The 21119-nt window shown below is 34.1% G+C and overlaps 1 protein-coding gene across 2 annotated transcripts in view; it reads left to right on the top strand.

Annotated features, from left to right (window-relative positions):
- The first annotated feature begins 2279 nt into the window (after window positions 1-2279).
- LOC141566299 (glutathione S-transferase A4-like) overlaps window positions 2280-21119 on the top strand; it is a 45423-nt gene continuing 26583 nt past the window's right edge. Inside the window, exons 1-2 of one of the 2 annotated variants that reach the window (XM_074310653.1) lie at window positions 2280-2371; window positions 18485-18591. In XM_074310653.1, coding sequence (XP_074166754.1) covers window positions 18505-18591 — 87 coding nt within the window. In that variant the 5' untranslated portion in view covers window positions 2280-2371; window positions 18485-18504. The remainder of the gene's footprint in view (window positions 2372-18484; window positions 18592-21119) is intronic. The other variant, XM_074310652.1, reaches the window with a different exon arrangement.

Genomic DNA, 21119 nt, shown 5'->3' on the forward strand with positions numbered 1-21119 from the left:
CCATATCCTATCCAAGGGACGTTTTTGTTTTATGTCATTTCAATTTTGAGATTTAGGGATCTAATACAAATCACTCTCATTTCCTATCAATATCATAATCCAACATAATTGTTTCCCATAAATTTACAGTAACAGCAACTATTTATATATTATATATAAAATTATTATGTATATTATACGTATAATATATATTATGTATATTATATGTATAAAATTATTATATATATTAAGATATTAATTATATAAAGATATAATTGATTATAATTAATTAAACATTAATAGATGTTATTTAGCTAACAGTTTATGATACCAAAGGGGCATTATGATGGACATAGAGAGCTTGTCTTGGTATCAGGAAGACCAGGGGTTCATATAGATTGATGGGAGGGGGGCGTGTCCTGGATAATAATCTCTCATTGCTCTGGGTGACTTTCTAAGATTATAAATTGAAGAATAGATGCTGATGTGCGCCATCAGTAAAAGGAGTTTCCTTCCTGGGGGTTCCCCATAGCAATGAAACCATAGGTTTCTTTAAACAAATAAATAAACCCATCTATCTTATAGTTAAGGAAACTGAATCTCAATAGGGGGAAGTACCATCCAGCTAGGGAAAGGACAGGTCTGGGGCTGAAATGCTACTTTCCTGACATCATGTTGAGGATACGTTCTGTTATGCTACCAGTTTGTGGCCACTATATATATGTGTATGTATATGTATATATGTATATACACACACACATATATAGTTTATATGCATTTGTGTATATATATATATATATATATATATATATATATATATATATATATATATATATATATATATGTATATGTATATATAACACTATGTTTCCAGCTTGTGTCTTTTGTGGCTAAACCAAAGACAGTGTTCTTAAAGATCTTGTCATGATAAATATATAACCGCAGCCAAACAGCTACTGGGGGGTCTCAGGTTCTTTATGAGTAAAACAGGAATATACTTGTATTGAGCTAATGGGATGCAGTCAGACTCCCCTTTTATAAGACCACCAAAATGATGATATATGGGGGTGATAGCCTGACAGTGTACTAGGTTATGGATCAGTATCAGGTCATGTCAAAAGAATTCGTAGGCTTAGACATCCTCCAATTTAAGGAGAAAAGATTTTATTACCTTGCTAAAAGTGGGCTAAATCATAAGTTTTTTGTAAGGAAAGGGATTTTAGCAATTAATAAAGCAGAAGACAAGTTCCCTAGCAGGAACCAGAAGAAAGATGCCATTACTGGTATTACACCGTTTATAGGTGGGCTAAATTTCTAAATAAGTTTAGCAAGAATCTACCATAAAAGGAGATTTTTTTACAGGGGAAATATAATCTCAGGGGTTTGACATCCTAACTTGGCTTTCTGATTGGATAGGTGGAGTTTCTAGAGACCTCCATCTGGGGTGGGACTATAATCAAAAATCCACTTGAACAAAAGGTTCACTTAAGGCTGAGATGATCCCATCAGAGTTTCTCTTAGTATGCTTCAGGGAGTAGCTACCAGATCCCATATTATAATTTAGGCTTTCTTTCCACACCCATCTAGCAGCCCAGGACTTCATCATCTGTATTACCCATCTCATTAGGGAAGTAAGAAAAGTACTTGACAAATAATGAATAGAATGATGGACTTGGACTCAGGCAGTCCTATAGCTAGATTATCCTGGGCTAATCACTCAACCTCAGTTTTCATCAGTTTCCTTAATTGTAAAATTAAGACAATAATAGCATCTGCTTTCCAAAATTATTATGATGATCAAATGAAATATTATCTCTAAAATACTAATCGTGGTACCTGGCACAGAGTAGACATTTAAATAAATGTATATTGCTTTCCTTAAGGAACTATATAAATGGGAAATGATGATGATTGTTGTGATAGTCTCACTCTACATCTAATTATTCACCTAGGGCTATGATGTAGGACATTTAAGTACAATGTTCTGGTTCTGCTCTTTTCTTTGCACCATTTCATATAAGTAAGATCATTTCCTCTAAGTCTTTCATTTGAAAGATGAAGAAATTGAGACCCATGTAGGAACTTTCATGGAAATTTGCTTAAGGTCACACAGATAATAAATGTCAGAGCTAGAATTTGAACTTAGTTCCTCTGACTTCAGAGCTAGGTTTTTTGTTTTTTGTTTTCCACTATAGCTTAAGTACAGAATCAGAGAATAGAGCCCACAAAACATCTCGGGGATAGGACTAGAAAGGGGCCCTGATAAATAACCTATGTTACTGAGTTACACTGTTATGTTCTTCTTTACATGGGTGGGGCTTCTGATATATAACTACAAGTCCCAAGCTCTCATTCTGTCAAGAACTGCGGAGAGACTGCTCAGGAATAAAAGGTTAGTGGTATTTTCATAGAGATGTCTTAAGATTTGGTCAATAAGAATAGATTTATAAAAATGCATCTTTAACAGCTTAATTCAGCAAATGGGCTACTTTAGGGATTATTTTCTTGTTTCTAGATTTCACACCTCAATGCTAATCGACTGTTTTTATGCTTGTCTATAGAGGAGAGAAAATCCTATCTGGATAAGTGTTTAATTCATTTGGTTCAGAGGTAATCCTGATATATGGATAAAAAATACAAGGCAAATTGTTTTATATAAACAGATCTGTTTGGTATTTATTTTGGGATCATTTATTCCAAGTCAGCAATTTGACAGTATCTCAAAGTTTGGTGTATACCTGTTATAAGTGTGGTGTATGGGCAGTTTGCTGGGGTAAAGGGGGATAACATGACAAAACTCAAGAGTCTATGGAGAAGAGATGGAAAGAAGGTTTTCTAAGTTTGCCTCTCCTTGGGGAGTTACAAATAGTAATTAAAATTGCAGTGAATTAGATAGAACTAAAAGGCCGTCTCTTAATAATAAGTTAAGAAATCCTTCATGCCTGCTTATACAAATTAATCATTTTTGGCTGGCTTAAGCCATTTGGAGTTTAAAAAAAATGAGGTATGAGTATGTATATAAGGCCAATTTTGAATATCCATAAGTTGATCCTGAAGGAAAATCCCCCAAATAGGAATTTCATAGGCAATGAGATCATTGTTGAAACAAAGGTGTAGCTTCCCATTTATCTGGATGTTCAAGTTCTGATCTATCTTAAGATGTGGGAATTTATAATCATATCATATATCAATATTTCTAGTAGCTGTGCTTTCCTTTCTCATAGGAACTCACTTCATAAATGTAGAAAGCAAATTCAGCAGAGATGAAAATATTTTTACCTTGCTCCTGGTTGTAGTTAAGAGCTTGATGAGGCTGTCATGATTTTTCATATTTTTAAAGTGAATCAATGCCTTTAGTCATTCATGTCCTCAAGTAGACAACTTTCCCATTTTTCATATGTAAAAGCTCTGTGACACTGTAACAAACTGTTAGCTTTTCCTATCTGGCCCCTTCCACTCTTGGAGTGTTTCAGTAACATATAACAGATAAAGTTTAACTTTCTCTTATCCTACAAGAACGGAATGTTATTTTCTTAAAATAATGACAACTTTTTCTATTAATTATATACTGAGGGTATAGGTGTGAACTCTGCTTCAGTTTGCCCAAGAGCCTGGGCAGTCCTGATAACATGCCTGGAGAAAGGGATGTCCTAATCTAGTGGTTCTGCTATATCTGACATATTTCTCTTTTGACCAAAAAGGAGGTTGAGGTAAATTTCTTTAGGGTTTAGTGTGAATATTCAAAATAGATTTTATCAATAAGCATTTATTCAAGAAACATTTAGTAAGCTGTTATTATGTGCCAAGTGCTATAAAAAGCAATTCCACTCCATGCTCTAAAAGAGTTTATATTCCAATAATTACTTTTCACATATTACTTTATCTGGGAGGGAAATCTGGAAGAGTCTCTTCAAAATGCTCACACACATCTCGGTTTGCTTTATTCTCCCTTCTAAACATGGTGCCCAGTAATCTACTGGTTCCTAGAAAATCCTGGGCAGTGTGCAAGATCTTTTCAGTGATGCTCTCTTCACAATGGAACAGTGCTGACTAGATCAAACATGGCTTTGTGTATCTTCATTTATTCCAGTGCTTTAGTCCTTTAATAATCCAGAAACCTTTTCTGTAGCTTATCCTCACACCACAGTATGGTATGCAGCTTCTTGTTATGAACAAATGAATAACTAGATGTGGTGATATACACCTGTAAACCCAGATATAAAGAAGATTGAGATTGGTGGATTTCTTGAATTCTAAAAAAAAAAAAGGGGAGGGAGGGAAGGAAGTAGAGATGAAGAGAAGAAACATTTATTAAGCACCTACCAAGTTCCAGGAACTGTGCCATTTCTTCCCTCTTAATTTTTTTTTTTATTAAAGATGCATGGGTAATTTTTCAACATTAATCCTTGGAAAGCTTTGTGTTCCAATTTTTCCCTCCCTTCCCCACCTCTCCCCTAGAAAGCAAGTAATCCAATATATATTAAACATGGTAAAGTATATGTTAAATCCAATATATGCATACATATTTATACAATTATCTTGCTGCACAAGAAAAATCAAATAAAAAAGGAAAAAATGATAAAGAAAATAAAATGCAAGCAAACAACAACACAAATAATGAAAATGCTATGTTGTGGTCCACACAGTCCTCTCTCTGGAGAAACACCTTTCTTTGGCATCAATATAGTGACCCCTTGAGAGCAGGTATAACTAATTTTTTTTCCTTTTTGGGGGGAGAAAGTAGGAGTTAAATATCTGAGCATAGAATTGAACTCAGGTCCTTTTGAGGTCAAGGTTGGTGCTCTATCAACTATGTCAACTAGCTACCCCCCAAAATACAGTCTTAAACCAGTGAATTGTAAAGCAATGCAAAATAAATATCACTAATAAATATTGATTCAAAAATTTAAAATAAAATCTGAACAAAAAGACTACATCAACATATGTCCCAAAATCATTCACTATGATCAAGTTGGAATTTTACCAGAGATGTAAGAAAGGCTGAATAGTAGGAAAATAATATCAAATAATAATATAATTAATTACTAATGTAAAATACAGTAGATTAATAATTTGAATTAATAATTAATAAACTAATCATGCAAACCTTGAAAGAGGACAGCTAGATACTTTAATAGATAGAGCACTGGGGCTGGAGTCAAAAAGACTTATTTTTCTCAGTTCAAATCGTACCTCAGACATGTATCAGCTATGTGATCCTGGACAATTCATTTAACCTTATTTGCTTCAGTTTCCTCATCTGTAAAATAAGCTGAAGAAGAAAATGACAAATCAATCCAGTATCTTCTCCAAGAAAACTCTAAACAGAGTCATAAAGAGTAGCACACAAATGAAACAACTAAATAAAAAATAGAATAACGACAAAACTTGAAAAACCCTAAACTACAAGGCTTATAAAATGGCCAATAATCCCACAAGCACCAAGTCTTTGCAAGGAGTTAGGCTCAAAAGTTGCAAATGCGAAAATAAATGCTACAGTGGATAAGAGTACACTTCAAAAAATTTTATCTTGGGTCATATACTTTACCATCCCACCATCCCATCACAAAAGTGTGGTATAGAGAATCAACCAGTCTGGGTGGGAATGATTTGGTTTTAAGTCCTGAAAGCTAAGGACCTAACAGAATAATTGTCTGGATCTCCCAAAACACTGAGAACATCTCTAAGCACAGAATCAATATTCAGAAAACAAAACTTTTAATAATCAAATATATTATCAAATGAGTTATCTGATAAACTGCAGTGTTACCTGATCCCAGTACCTGTTAGGAGGTACCACTGAACTAGGAGCATTAGTTCTAATTGGAATACTCCTGTTAAAAAAGGAACAATTGGTATAATTATAATGACTAAGCTTGTCTCTAAAGAAAAGATTAGAAAATATTGCATCCTCCCTTCTTTTGCAGAAGTGGAAGACTATATAGGTGTGTAACATTGCATATATTGCCAGAATTAACTGATGGGTTACTCAGTTTCTCCAAGTTGCTGAACTAATTTTTTGTTAAAAGATATGTCTCTTTGGATAGAGGGATACATTAGGAAATGACCATGACAAACATAAAGGATATGGATAAAAATAATTTAGGAGGAGGGGATACAACTCCTTCATGACTCTTTAACAATGAGGTGATTCAGGCCAATTCTAATAGATGTGATGGAGAGATCCATCTGTACCCAGAAGAGAACTATGGGGACTAAATGTGGATCGCAATATAGTATTTTCACCTTTTTCCTTATTGTTTACTTGCCTTTTTTCTTTATCATTTTTTTATATGATTTTTCTCGTGTATCATGATAAATGTAGAAATATATTGGATTACTTGCTGTTTAGGGGAGGAGTGGGGGAAAGGAGAAAAATTTGGAACACAGGTTTTGCAAAGATGAATGCTGAAAACTATCAGCATATATTATGAAAATAAAAAGCTATTATTAAAAAAGAATACAACTACTTGTGAGATATATATAAATAATGTAGATATATATCTCTTAACTATACATATAAGCTATGTATATCTTATATACATATACATATGTAGGTATATATACACATATATGCATTTATGTATGTATCTATATACACACATATACATATATATCAATGTGTGTGTGTTTATATGTTTAAACACACACACACACATAAACACACAAAAGCTAAAAGTCAAGGTGACTAGAACTCACCTCCAAGAGATTATTTTTTTCTTGTTTATGTTTCTTGAACCTAAAAAAAAAATCCTCTATAATATACAAAAATATACACTCAAGAAATATGTGCATACTAATTAGCTACGCAAGTCAAAAATGTATATTCTTGTCTCTGAGAGTTAGAAGCAGCAGAAAGGCAGCTCTGGGAAAACATGTGCCCATGAGGTCAGATTAGATCTAAGTATCCCTACCAGTTAGAGCTAATATTATTTTATACCTGGAGAGGCAAAGTAAACAGGACCCCTTTTCAAATTCACTAACCTAAGGTAAGCTGACTCTAGGTACCTTTTGAATAAATTTATTAAGAATGAATTAGGTAAGAATGCACACTGGTAGAAATTCTTTTGTTATCAAGGACTGCACTAATGGACAGTCATCAATAGGGGAAGAAAGGGACTAGTCTGACTATACTAACTAGAGGTAGATAGGTTTCACACAACTTTACATTGTGATTCTTTCATACAGAGACATTGCTTCTGGCTTGACCATCTCATCTTTGATTGTGAACATGTCAGCTCCTAGAGGGAGGTCATCAGGTGGAGTTATTTTACCTAAAGACCCAATTTGATCATCTCCAACCAAAACAAACAAAAATGCTATTGTCATATTTTTTTCTCTTAATGGCTTAAATGTATGTGACACTTTAAGGAATACAAGACATTTTCCTCTCAATAACCCAGTGAAGTAGACCATGCAAATAGTTGGTTTTTAAGAGACTTAGAGAAATGGCAGACTTGGTCATGTGGTGAAGTAAAGTGAAGGTCAACTTGAACTTGACCTTCCAGCTTCTTAGCCTAATATCTTTTTGTCACATTTCATCATCTACCCTCATTCTCATCTGTCCATAACACCACACCCTATCTAAGCTCAAGCAATTCACTCTCATTATTTTCCAGCTAACTCACCTTAGGCATTGTGTGACTAGGGATTTCAATGGTATGTTCTGTGTGAGCTCAGCACATCAGGTTTCAGGTAAAGCTGCTCTATTCAAAAAACATTCTCAGGTGTACAAGCTCTGAAGAGCTTACTCTCAGCTGGGGTGGGGGAGTACTGGAAGGGTGTGGCTCAGAATCTGTAGGTATCAGATTTTATTTAAATCAAGACACACCTAATAAGGATCAAAAAGCCAGCTCACAAAGCCACACTTGAAAAGGTATAATCACAATATACTTGTGATGGCAAGAGCCATCTGCATTCAGAAAGAGAGCTGTCATGAGTGAATGTGAATCACTACATAATTTTTTCACTTTTGTTTTATGTTGTTGTTGTTGGGGAGCTTTTTGTTTTCTTTCTCATTTTTCCCTTTTTAATCTGATTTTTCTTGTGTTGCATGATAATTATGTTAATATATAGAGAGAAGAATTGTACATGTTTGTCATATATTGGGTTACTTGCTTTCTAGGGGAAGGGATAGGGGAAAGGAATGAGAAAAATTTGGAACACAAGGTTTTGCAAGGGTGAATGTTGAAAACTATCTTTGCATATATTTTAAAAATAAAAAACTATTTCAAAAAAAGAAAAGAAAAGATAGAATAATTCAGCCTTAGTTTACAGGGAGAGTCAGAACTCCTAATGTCTCTGCTGTTTTCCGGAAATCTAGGCAGTCCTCAGGACTCCCTTTGTTACCATCTGGGTTTTTTTTCCCTCACTGGTACAATGCCTGCTTTGCTGCACCTGCTATTTTGATTTGTGGTACTGTTCTACTCTCACAATGAGAATAATTGATTTTAACAGCTATCCCTTCTACAGGGCCACTTTCTCCATCTCAATTTCACTATATCTCAAGTTGGAATAAAAAATTAAATGAAAATTTTGGGGGAGTTTTGCAGAAGCTGGACAAGACACCAAGGCCAGAAGATGACACAGAAAAAAGTTTAGAAACTCAGAAATACATGAAATATATAATATCAAGATATTTTATTTTTTAATATTATAATAATTCAGAATTCTTCTCTGGCACGAAGAAGTGCCAAAAAATTTTATGTGGATTTTCCAGATGGCAGGATGGCACAGCCTAAATCCCTTGATGTGGAAGGAATATGTATTTGATTTTAGGAGGAGGCAGGGTGATAGAGGGATGATAGAGCTAGGGTCCCTGGGTTAGAATCCTGGACCTGCCACTTCTTACCAGTGTTATTTGGAACAAGATACAACAATTTTGAGCTTCAGCTTCCTCATCTATAACATAAGGGGATCAGACTAGTCTTGGCGCTTCCTTCTAGCTCTAAGTTGATGTATCTATGAATTGTGCCATGGTAGGAATAGAAACAGAGAGAAGAGGAAGAATGTCAAAGATATTGCAAAATGGGATTTCAAAGAAATTGTAACTGATTGAATGTGAGAAGGAAGTTTCCAATAGAGAAAGTTCATTCAGTTGAAAAGCAGCCCCACTGACAGAAATGGCAAAGTCAGAAGGAGTAATAATTTTAGGGGTAGAAAGAAGGTAATATGATATAGTGGAAAAAGGACTGTATTTGGAGTCAGATCTTGTTTTTCTAGCTTGGGTCAAGATCTGCATGCCAAATCCAGGCTGTCTTGTCACCATGACATTATTATTCTCCTTCATCCAATCTGAAACTTAGACTTTGCTTCCTGGACCATATAGATGTGTTTTACTCTATGTTGCTGATGCTCAGGCCTCCACACCAAACATATCCCTCCTAGAAAGAAGGACAGTAAAACTAGAAAGTCCAGGGACAAGAAGTGCACCAGGAAGTAGTTCCCCAAGTCTTGTCCACTCATGGAAAGGGAATACTCCAGGGCACTGGGCCATCCTGGGATAGGGGACGGGTTGCAGAACAAGAGGGAAAGTGTTTCTCTGTATTATATTCAGTTTGAGAAGCATGATAGCCCAGCTGCTGGGCTTTCCTGCGATAAGAAGTGGATGGTTGTTGGTCAGTTGTTCAGCTGTGTCTGTGACCTAATGGACCACATTCTATCCTCCATTATCTCTCTAAGCCTTTCCAAATTAATGTTTATTGTTTCCACAACATTATGCATCCATTGGCATCCTTTTGCTGTTCACTTTTCCTTTGGCCTTCTATCTTTCATTTTCCATTGAGACCCACCTTCTCATTATGTGGCCAGAGTATTTAAGCTTCAGCTTCAGTATTTGACGTTCCAATGAATAACCTGAGAATTGATTGATTTGATCTTCTTACTGTCCAAGAGACTCTCAAAAGTCTTCTCTAGCACTACAATTTAAAAACACTGATTCTATGGAGCTCAGCTTTCCTCATAATATTAGTTAGAGAGAGATATAGATAGAGATGGAGATAAATATGAAGATAGAGATACATAGATATAGACATCTATAATATGTATCTCACATCTGTATTTTGCTACTAGAAAAAACCACAGGAAAATTGTGGGTTGACAGACTGTAACTTTGACTATTATCAATAGTACTTACCCTGCATTTTACTAGCTCTGGCAACTGAATGTCCTCCAAGTGCCAGGATTCCTACTTCTATTTCTAGCTTCTTAAAATGTAAATTGTGACCCCATATAGGATCTCATAACTGAACGTCGGAGTCACAAAATTATGATTTATTATCAGTAAATGTTTGATTTGAATACCAGTTTTTCATTCTACATATTCTATATATCCAGAGTCACATAAAAATTTCTCAGGTGAAAAGGGGTCATTGATGGAATTCTATGAATTAAAGCAAATGCGTGCTTCTTTGTTCCCCAAATGGGGCTTAAGTGATACTGTTGAATGAAATTAAATAGAGCTCAAGGGAAAGAGAAGGGATACAAGAAAGATTTGAGGTTAGCTGAATGCTTGAAAGGGTTAGTTTTGAAATATTGCTTAAGAAGCATGTACTATGTAAACAGAACCAGGAAAATTAGATACACAACGAGTAGAACAATATACACGGAAAGAACAATGAACACAAAATAATTGAAAGTAAACATTGATGGATAATATGGAGATGTTTTGCATGACTGAACATGTATATCAAATTGCTTGCCTTTTCAAGGAAAGGGGAGGGAAGGAAAAGAAGAAGAGAACATAGAACTCAAAATTTTTGTTTACATATAATTGGGAGGGGGGAAATGAATATTGAGAAATTGTAAAGAAAAAATTCAGTCCCAAAGAAGAGATATAAGAAGGCATTTTCTTTTGCGACTTTGCAGAAGTGAAGGAGTGAAGTGTTTCATATATCAGATTTTTTTTTGATTCATTGAATAATTTTCTTGAAGTTTTTTTTTCTTCATTAAAAAAATCATTTATTATGTCACCTCTCTGGGAAGGGGAGGAGGAGAGGAGGGAAAGAGAAATCTAGGTGATGAGAAAAAAAAAAGATATCAATAATTTTTTAAAAAGCTGTACTGAACTGTGTCCAGAATTGGGCTAGGAGGTAAAGGAAATGCAAAACAAGTATTAGACATGATTTCTATCTTCAAGAAGTTGACAATCTTTTTATATAGAGTATACCTGGAAAAAGAGGTGTGCTAAGATAGACTTCCAGGGTCAAGATTTTAGCTCCAAAATTTTTAGGGTGAAATCATTTAGAAATTAAAGTGAGGCATTTCAATAACAGGGATTTATTTATTAGATTTTGGAAGAAGTTATCACTAAGGTAAAGTCTAGTTGTAAATCTGTAGTCCTATGAATTTGCAATCATTTTGTGGGAAATGAGAGGAGAGATCTAGGGGGAACTTTCCCTATCTGAATATTGCTAGAATGGTAAATGTTTGTGCTTACATTTTCTTTATCATTCCAATGGTATTATATTTGCAATTATCCCAAGGAAAAGGACTGTCTCAGAGTTAGAAGAAACTTTTCACAATGTAGTTACAGTAAAGGGAGGTGAAAAGGAAGAAGAATTAGTAATTTCCTTAAAAATAAGTTTGACTCCCTAATTCAGGCAAGATTAGAAGGGAAGCAGAAAACTGGGGGCAAGGGGATTTTACATCCAAGGGTTCTGATAAAGGCCTCATTTTTAAAATATAAAAAGAATTGACTCAAATTTAGAAGAAAACAAACCATTCTCCAATTGATAAATGGTCAAAGGATATGAACAGACAATTTTCAGATGAAGAAATTAAAACCATTTCATTTCAAGTCATATGAAAAAACGTTCTAAATCACTATTGATTAGAGAAATGCCGATTAAGACAACTCTGTGGTACCACTACATGGCTCTCAGATTGGCTGAGATGACAGGAAAAGATAATGATAAATGTTGGAGGAGATGTGGGAAAACTGGGACACTGATACATTGTTGGTGGATCTGTGAACTGATTCACCCTTTTGGAGAGCAACTTGAAACTATGCTCAAAGAGACATAAAACTGTGCATACCCTTTGATCCAGCAGTGTTTCTACTGGGCTTATATTCCAAAGAGATCATAAAGGTGAGAAAGGAACCCACATGTGCAAAAATGTTTGTGGCAGCCCTTTTTGAAATGGCTAGGTACTGGAAACTTAGTGGATGGCCATCAGTTGAAGAATGGCTGAATAAGTTATGGTATATGAATGTTATGGAATATTATTGTTCTATAAAAAATGATCAACAGAATCATTTCAGAGAGGCCTGGAGAGACCTACATAAACTGATGCTAAGTGAAATGAGTAGATACAAGAGAACATTACATACAACAAAAATAAGATTTTGTGATGATCAACTCTGATGGAAGTGGCTTTTTTCAACAATGAGATGATTCAGGCCAATTCCAATGATCTTGTGATGGAGAGAGCCATCTGCATCCAGAGAGAGAACTGTGGGGATTAACTGTATGTCACAACATAGCATTTCCACCTTTTTTGTTGTCATTTGCTTGCTTTTTTTTCCCTTTTTAATTTTTTTTCCTTTTTGGTCTGATTTTTTTTTGGGGAGCTTGATAAATATGGAAATATATATAGAAGAATTATACATGTTTAACATATATTGGATTACTTTTTGCCTAGGGGAGGAGGTAGGGAGAAGGGAGGGAGAAAAATTTGGAACACAAGGTTTTGCATAGGGGAATGCTGAAAACCATCTTTGCATATACTTTGAAAATAAAAAGCTATTATAAAAACCATAAAAATCAGTTTGCCACAAAATTTAAAAGTATCTTTTATTAAAGACTTTCTCTTTCTCAGGTAAGGAAAAGTAAGATTGGGTTATAGAATAGAGAAATTTGGCTATAAAAGTCATCATTTTTCTCTCCTCTCTCCCTTCTTCCTGATTCTTATTTCTTTCACAAATTCAGTTAAAGGATTTGGCTAGTCAAGGATTTTTGTGCATCAAGTCTTTTTAATTTTTTAATAACACTATAAAACTTGATTTTTGTGGTTAGAGAATATAGAACAATTAGCTAAGGAAAATGAATCATTGCTTAACCTTCAGAGAAGTGTGTGAGCAAAGCCAGGAGCTTTTCAGTTCTAAGTTAGCTTGTAAGTCATGGCCTCCATAAGGCTATTGCCTGTGGAATGGAAGTCCTCCAGTGCTGACCAGTGGTGAAAGGGTGACATTATTATCTTTTCCTTTGATGATAGGTTGCTCTTTGAAGCTGCCGCTCAAAGATGGAAAAAACTAATTAATTACTCAAAGTATTCTAAAGGTGAAAGTGGATGTTATTTCCAATGTGTGAACTTCCTGGCTTCTAAGAGTGATTCTTTTTATCTAATATACCATTCATACTCATATGCCCTCTACCAGATGATGAAAATAAAACACTCCTTTTTCTTGGGTCTTCTGGTTTCTCCATCTTTCCCTAAGGCAAGTCCTCTTTGTTCTAAGAAATGGGATCCTCCATATCTCTATCTCTTTATAAACTTAATAACAATTGGAAACAGTTTGGGTTGATGGACATATATTTTATCCGACAACCATTTAAATAGCATACACATCAAAATGAACAGGCAGGGAATGGTTAATTTGAAATATGGTTTCTTGGTGCTTCTACTGATAGGAAACAAAAATTGGCATTTTTTCTTTCTCCCCAGGGAAGAGTAGAAGTTAGAAAAAGAAGCCACAAGAATTAGTTTAGTTGGAGAACAGCTTGCCTTGTAGTGATTATAATCAGGAAAACAAAGGTGTTATAGAGACTTTTGTCTTACTGGCCTCTCCCAAATCTTTGGGGTTTTTTTGCTTTAGTCCTCTGCTCATTCTATCATTCTTTTCCATGTTTGGTCAGAGTAGTTAATCTTTCATAGTTGATCATCCTTATAATATATTGCTGCTACTATATTCTCCTGGTTATGTTTATTTCACTTTATTGATTATAATGTTAATGTGGATGGTGGATGATTACCGGTGATGCTACTTATCCTTATTATTTAAAATTGTTTTCATTTTTATTTTGATGTTTCTGACATATATTTGTAGATGTCAGCATACCTCAGTTTATTTTGCAAGGGTTGACAAAATTTCTGACGTTGGGATGGGAGTTAAGGGGTGGGGAATGTCATCTGCTTTTCCATTCCCGTTATTGTCATGGTAACTTGGTGAAAGTAGACTACCCAGAGTTCCCTCCTAACAACACAATTCCAAAGGATCCATGATGACAACTGCTAACTACGCTCTGGAGAGAGAACTGATGAATCTGAGTGCAGATTAAAGCATACTTCTTTTTTATTTTCTTTTTCTTGTATGTGTTTTCTTTTGCAATAAGGCTAATATGAAAATATGTTTTGCATGACTTCACATATATATCATATTGTTTGTGCTGTCAAAGGCAAACCTCTCAAAGGGTGGGGAAGAGAAATTTAATTTGAAATAAAAAAATGAATTAAAAATTTTCCCACATAATTTTATAGGGAAATATTAATGAAATAAAAACATGAGAAAAAAATGACATGGAGTAGCCATAGCACAATACAAAGTATCACTTAACAGGCTATTAAAATGAATAAATGCCTAAATTACATTCATGACATATTATATATATCCTCATACTACAAATAAATAGAAATAGCAAAAAATAAAATAAAAATCCTAACTAAAATTAGCAATAACAATAGGTATATCTAATAATGAACATATACAAACATTATCCTATACAGAAATAAATGAACAACAAAGCAATTTATAGCTAAGTTTATTGCCAAACCACATGAATAATAATAACATATGGATATAAAAAAGCAAAATAAATATATACATAACTAGTTCCATTCAGTCCCAGTTGATCAGGACCCACCTTTTGATGTTACAGGTGAAACTAAGGAAATATAGCCTCAGGCAAACTAATATTTGCCCACTTGCAGAAGGTATTAGATTCAGCTCATAGAGGTTCATGACAACCAATTGTAGAATTTTCAGTGTGAGAAAGGCAAAGGCTGTAACAAATCAGAGATTGTAAATAGCAATCATTTCTGCTTTGACCAGAAACCCTAAAGGTCTTCCCTTCCCAGATTTAGTGTTTTCTTTCCTAGAAATGTGACTTTCTTAGTCACCGTTTGGTTCAAACAATTTTTGTACAAGTGCTGAGTGGCAATTTTTACTCAGAGTTTGCTAGGATATATGACCAAGAGTCAAAATCTTCAGATCAGCATCAAGATCTTCACTGAGCTAAAAAAATCTTGGTGTTTATGAAATATACAAGTTAATAGGTAAATAGAATGGGCTAGAATTGGTTTCAGGAAATGCTGATACTCCAATGAGCTTTGGTGGATCTGGCTGTATCAGATCCACACAGTACCTATCTTGTTTCTGACACAATCAGCTTCCATAGGAAATTTCACAAGCATGGGTAATCTCTGAATAGATACTTGGTCTATCAAGTCCCAACCATTTCACAAGATATAACAGTAATTTTTTTTTTCAAGTGTGTCATCTAAAATAATTGAAATATAGTAATCCCTTGAAAGCACTATCCAGGATAGCAGACCCATAAGGGATTGATGATAAAGTCATTTTATTATTTTTTGAGGCTGAGTGACTGCCTTCCCTCTTCTTAATCCTGAGATCTTGAAATACACATCAATCTTCCACACTAGTTCTTCTCATAGGAGCAAACATCATTTACATCTATCCAGGGCACAGTTTTAGCCCAGGGTAATTCTGCCTCCTTTAGTTGTATCTTGCTGATAGTGGTGTTGTTTTTTTTTTTTTAATTTATTTTAAACCTAAATACAAGAAAAGAAACAAAAATTGCCATGTGCACAGTAGAACCTCAAAGGGTTCAAAATATGAAGTAATAAATTTTCATATCAAGAAAACCCATATAATAAAACACATTATGTTTAGAGCTATCCATTTTCTTTGCTTCCCTATAGATTTTTCTTCTGGTTTCTATTGTACACTTTTTACTTTATTTTTCCCCTTTCTCCCAAGAAGGTTACAATTAATACATTTATCTATCTAGAGATACACACATTTATACATACATACACACATATATAATAAGCATATATGTTGATATCTTTAATTATAGATATATATATACACACAGACATTCATACATATGTATGTAAGACTATATTATTCTTATTTTCACTTGTTCTCTATTTCTCTGAGGATGGATAGGATCTTCCTTCAAAAATCCAAGTCTTTCCATATTTTAAAAAAATCTACCAGTTCAGCATTTCCTACCTCAGCAATATTCCAATCTTATATTGTCCAGTTATTTTAAATAGTCTAAAACTAGTATAATTTCCCTACTTTTTTCTTTTGATTAAATCTATTTTACCTTTAGCTTTGAGATTGTGATTAATATTCCTGGCTTTTTTTGCATAATTAATTCTACTACTGACCTTTATTTTACGTTAATATGTATCTTATTTTTATAACATTTCCTGAAAGCAATATATTGTTGAGTTCAAATTTTTAATCTACTGTTTCTATTTTATGGGTGAATTCATCCAATTCACATTCTAAGCTATAATTACTTGCTTATTCTCCTCCTCTTTCCTATTTTCATAACCGTCTTCACTTTATTTCTATGCCTCCTGGCTCTTTTACTTCATTTCTACCCTTTACCTTGTCCTCTAATTACTTAATCTACTCTCCCTCCAAGAATCTCTCCTTTATCTTCTCCCCCTCCCTTCTTGTATCTATCTGAATTTACAAGACTTTTATACTCTTGCAAATATGTGTATATGTATATTTATACTCATATATAGAGAAAATAAGAGTTCCTTCTTTATCCCATTCCCATTAATTTTGACATCCTTCTATACCCTCTCCTTTCCTATTCACTCACTCTCTTATTTTCTTATAAATTTAAAAGACTGTTGTTCCTTTCTAAATGTATATGTTGTTCTCTCTTTAATCCAGATCTAATGTGAGTAGGATTCCCTCTAAAAATCCCTCCCTTTTCCTCCCTTCCCTGTATATATCTTTACTCTCTTGTTTCTTTCTGAATTTAAAAGATTTATAATCTTCTAGACATATATGTATTGTTTCCTCTTTAGGCCATCCAGACTTATCAATCCTCCTGTACCATCTAATTGCTCTGTATCAGTTCTTTCTCTCATGTGCCTCATTTGTGTGAAATAATTACCCTTTTAATTTTCTACTCAGATTTTGCTTTTTAGAATCATATCATACTTGGCTCAACCCAAATCTTTCTTTCAAACTACCCAATTAATAATGACAATCAGACATATGGTTTACATTTCCATTTATTAAAAGTAAACACATTGTCCTCATTGAGTCCTTTGTAATTAATCTTTGATATTTATCTTATATTTCTCTTGCATCTTTTATGTCAAATTTTCTGTTAGATTCAGATATTTTTGCAACAAAATCCTGATAGTTTGGCAATTCATTGAATTTGCTTTTTTTTTGCCATTCATAGTCATGTTTAACTTTGCTAAATATGAGATTTTTGCCTGTAACTCTGGTTCTTTTGCTCTATGACATGTTATTTTAAGATTTGTGGCCTTTTTACTATAGCTGGTTCTAGGTCTTGTGTAATTCTAACTGTGGCTCCACCATATTTGATTTTTTTTTCTTGTTGCGTGTAATATTTTCTCCATATCTTGGGGGTTTTGGAATTTGGAATATTACTGTAGGTTTCCTTCCTAGGATCTCTTTCAAATGGTGATTAGTAGATTTTTTTTCTATTTCTATAGAAATAGATGTTCTAACACTTAGAGATAATTTTCTTTAATTATTTCTTGTATTATTGTATCAGGATTTCTTTTTTGATCTTGTCTTTCAAGTAGTTTAATTATTCTTATGTTTTCTCTCTTGGACTTTTCTCCAGATCAGTTATTTTTCTTATAGGATATTTCACAAGATGTCCCAGGAGCACCACTGTTCTTTCCCACTTCTTTATTTTTGCTGAGGCATTATTTTGTTTGTTTGTGAAGGAAACCTGGAGAGCTTAGAATTTTCTGACCTACTCCTCCATCATCTTAGAATCTTTTCTCTTGATGGTGTTCTTATACTGAATCATCATGATATCCATTCCCCTGCTCCCTTATTTTTCCAAAAATAATTTGGTCCATGATTCCATCTCTCAAGAATTTTTTTGTTTGTTTTTTTTGGTAAGGTTCTGCATTTCTTGTTCTGTTCTCTTTCTTTGCTTCTTTGGTCTACACCTGAAAAGATATTCCTAAGCCAGTCAAGATTGAGACTTCTTGAAGCAAATCCCTTTGACCAGCTTTTACTCATTCTCTATTAGCACACTTTCTACCAACTGATATAAATCAAAGATCAATATTGATAAGATACCATTTTGTCTCTTGGCTATGTAATGTCATACTACATATGTACTGTCATTTAATCAAATCCATAAATGGATGTTTACAACTACAGACTATCTGGGTAAAAAATATCCTCTAGTCAACTTCTAATTTGTATCAAAAACCTATTTCTCCTTATTTTGTTCCCCAGGTAACTGATAACCTGAAGTCATGGCAGAAAAACCCAAACTCTACTACTTTAATGGAAGAGGTCGGATGGAGTCCATTCGATGGCTCCTCGCAGCAGCTGGAGTTGAGGTTTGTTCTTTATAGGGCCAAGACTTGTACAGAATTTGGACTTTATTTTTAATAGCCAGCACTCTAGGACAAAGTAGAAACCAGGTTCCATGGGTTGTTATTGCTGTTTGTCCTTTGTTCTCAAAAAAACCAAAACAAAACAAAAAAAACCCAAAACCCATGATATTAGCTCAGTGCTGCCATGACATGCAAGTGAGTTGGATTTAAGTGAGAGAGGGCTATGCAAAATCGTCAGCCCCACTCTCTCTTCCAGAGCCATCTGCGTCTGGTGGCAAGTTATAGATCAGGGTGACCCTCTCCATGGTATAGCACTAATCTGCCTGCTTCTCCTGGTCCCACTTTTAATTAATTAATTAATTTATTTTAAATAGCTTTTTATTTTTCCAATACATGCAAGGATAGTTTTCAACATTCATCTTTTCAAAATCTTGTGTTCCAAATTTTTTTCCCTCCTGCCCTCTCTCTACCCTTAGGCAGCAAGCAATCCAACATGGGTTAAACATGTACAATTCTTTTAAACGTATTTCCATATTCACCACAGCACAAGAAAAGTCAGATCTAAAGAGGAAAAAATAAAAGAAATTAAAAAAAAAACAAGCACACAACACTAAAAACAAAAAAGTTGAAATACTATTCAGTCTTTATTATTCTCTCACTCTCTGGTGGCAGATGGCTCTTTCTATCACAAATCTATTGGAATTGACATAGCCCTATTTTTGTATGTAAAATAATAAAATTGTTGTCTGGAGAAAGAAACAGAGACAATTAGAATTCTTTGGGATATCCTTCTGCTCCAGTCAGGTCTTAGTATACCCATGTCCTGATCATTTATCTTCCTAGTGCATGCTCTGTCTACTGCCTTATTAGTAACTCATCATGGAAAGAGAAGCTATCAGGTATATTGAGAAACCTCAGAGAAAGGAAGATTGAATCAGAAACAGACATAGAACTACAATTTTTAGAGATTGCAGCTTTATGCTCCCTTTCACATGCTTATATTTTCATCCATGAATGTGTCCATTTATCCATATGTGTTATCCTCCATTTTTAAGGATACATTGTAGGGAGGTGAAGGGGAAGATTATGGTAGTATCATAGAGAAGGGGAAACAAAACATGCTTGTATATGTTGAAATAATTTGGCATCCGGCCTCAAGAAAATAAACAATTTAATCTTATTTTTTATTCACTCCTTTAAGTTGTGTTTCTGATGAAACCCACTAATGAAAGAGATTATTTTCCTGTGTCTTTATTTGAAGTCAAATGGAGCTTTTTTTTTTGCCAAGTTTCTGTGGGTGAAAAACATCATCCATTGTTTCTCAGCATCTTTTTTTTTTCTTAATCCATTTAGTGACATTGTGCCTAAGTACAAAGTCTGGCATTAGCTATGGTTCCACCTTGGTAGGATTTTCTGGGTGGTTGACTGGAGACCTCTTTTGAAATTCCTTTTTCTTTAACTTCCTTTATTTGTTCTGAAATAGCTTGATAAGTTCCTGCCAATATTCATATGAACTGACAACTGTAAACAGCTCACCTATGTGGATTATAAAGATATTTCATTCAAATTTCATATTCTTGTTCATTTCAACAGCATAAACTTTGCTTTTTTAATTTGCTATTATAATCACAAATGGATTCAGTAACATAAAATCATTTATAGTTTATTATTATAATTGTTAGCAGTCTATGGGATATAATCTCTCTGAGGATGGGAATTCTTTAATCTTTACATGTATATACTTAGAATCTATCCCAGTATCTGGATGAATAATTATGAAAATGGACTATCAAACTCCATTCAAGGACCAACTCATATAACATATTTTGTATTTACTTATCTGTATTTGTGTCATCCCTCTCACTTTAGATGTAATTCATTTAATTTCAATTCAACTCAAATCAATCCACATTTATTAAGTGCTTAAGAATAACCACGCACTATGCTAGGTACTGGACATACCAAGTAAAAAACATAATAAATCTTAATCAGGGCAGCTAGATGGTGCAGTAGATAGAGAACAATTCCTGAAGTTGGGAGAACCAGCCTCAGACACTTAATACTTACTAGCTGTGTGATCTTGAGCAATTGCACTTATGCCCAATTGCCTCACAAATAAATAAACAAACTTTGATCTCAAAGGAATTTATATTCTACTGGAGGGGAGAATCAAATATAAATAAATAGATAAATGAATAAATGAATGAATGGATATAATGCAATTCAAAAGCAAATCAGCTTTTTTTTGGGAGGAGAGGATACTATATCATTTTGTTAGCTCACATTGAAATTTCAGTCTAGTAAACTTTTTTTTTTTTTTTTTTTCAGATGAACTGCTATTTAGTCATAATTCCTAAGACAGTACAGGTGACTAAGGATTCAAGAAATCTCACGAAGTCAGCTAGTCCAGTTCTCTTTATAAATGGGAAAACTGAGGTTCAGTTATTATTTATACACGTTCACATAGGTGGCATAAATTTCACCTAGATCTTTTGGAAGGTAGAGACTCTCTTTATCACTGGAGTTATCTG

The sequence above is a fragment of the Sminthopsis crassicaudata genome, chromosome 4 (assembly GCF_048593235.1).
Source record: "Sminthopsis crassicaudata isolate SCR6 chromosome 4, ASM4859323v1, whole genome shotgun sequence".
NCBI classification, from domain to species: domain Eukaryota; kingdom Metazoa; phylum Chordata; class Mammalia; order Dasyuromorphia; family Dasyuridae; genus Sminthopsis; species Sminthopsis crassicaudata.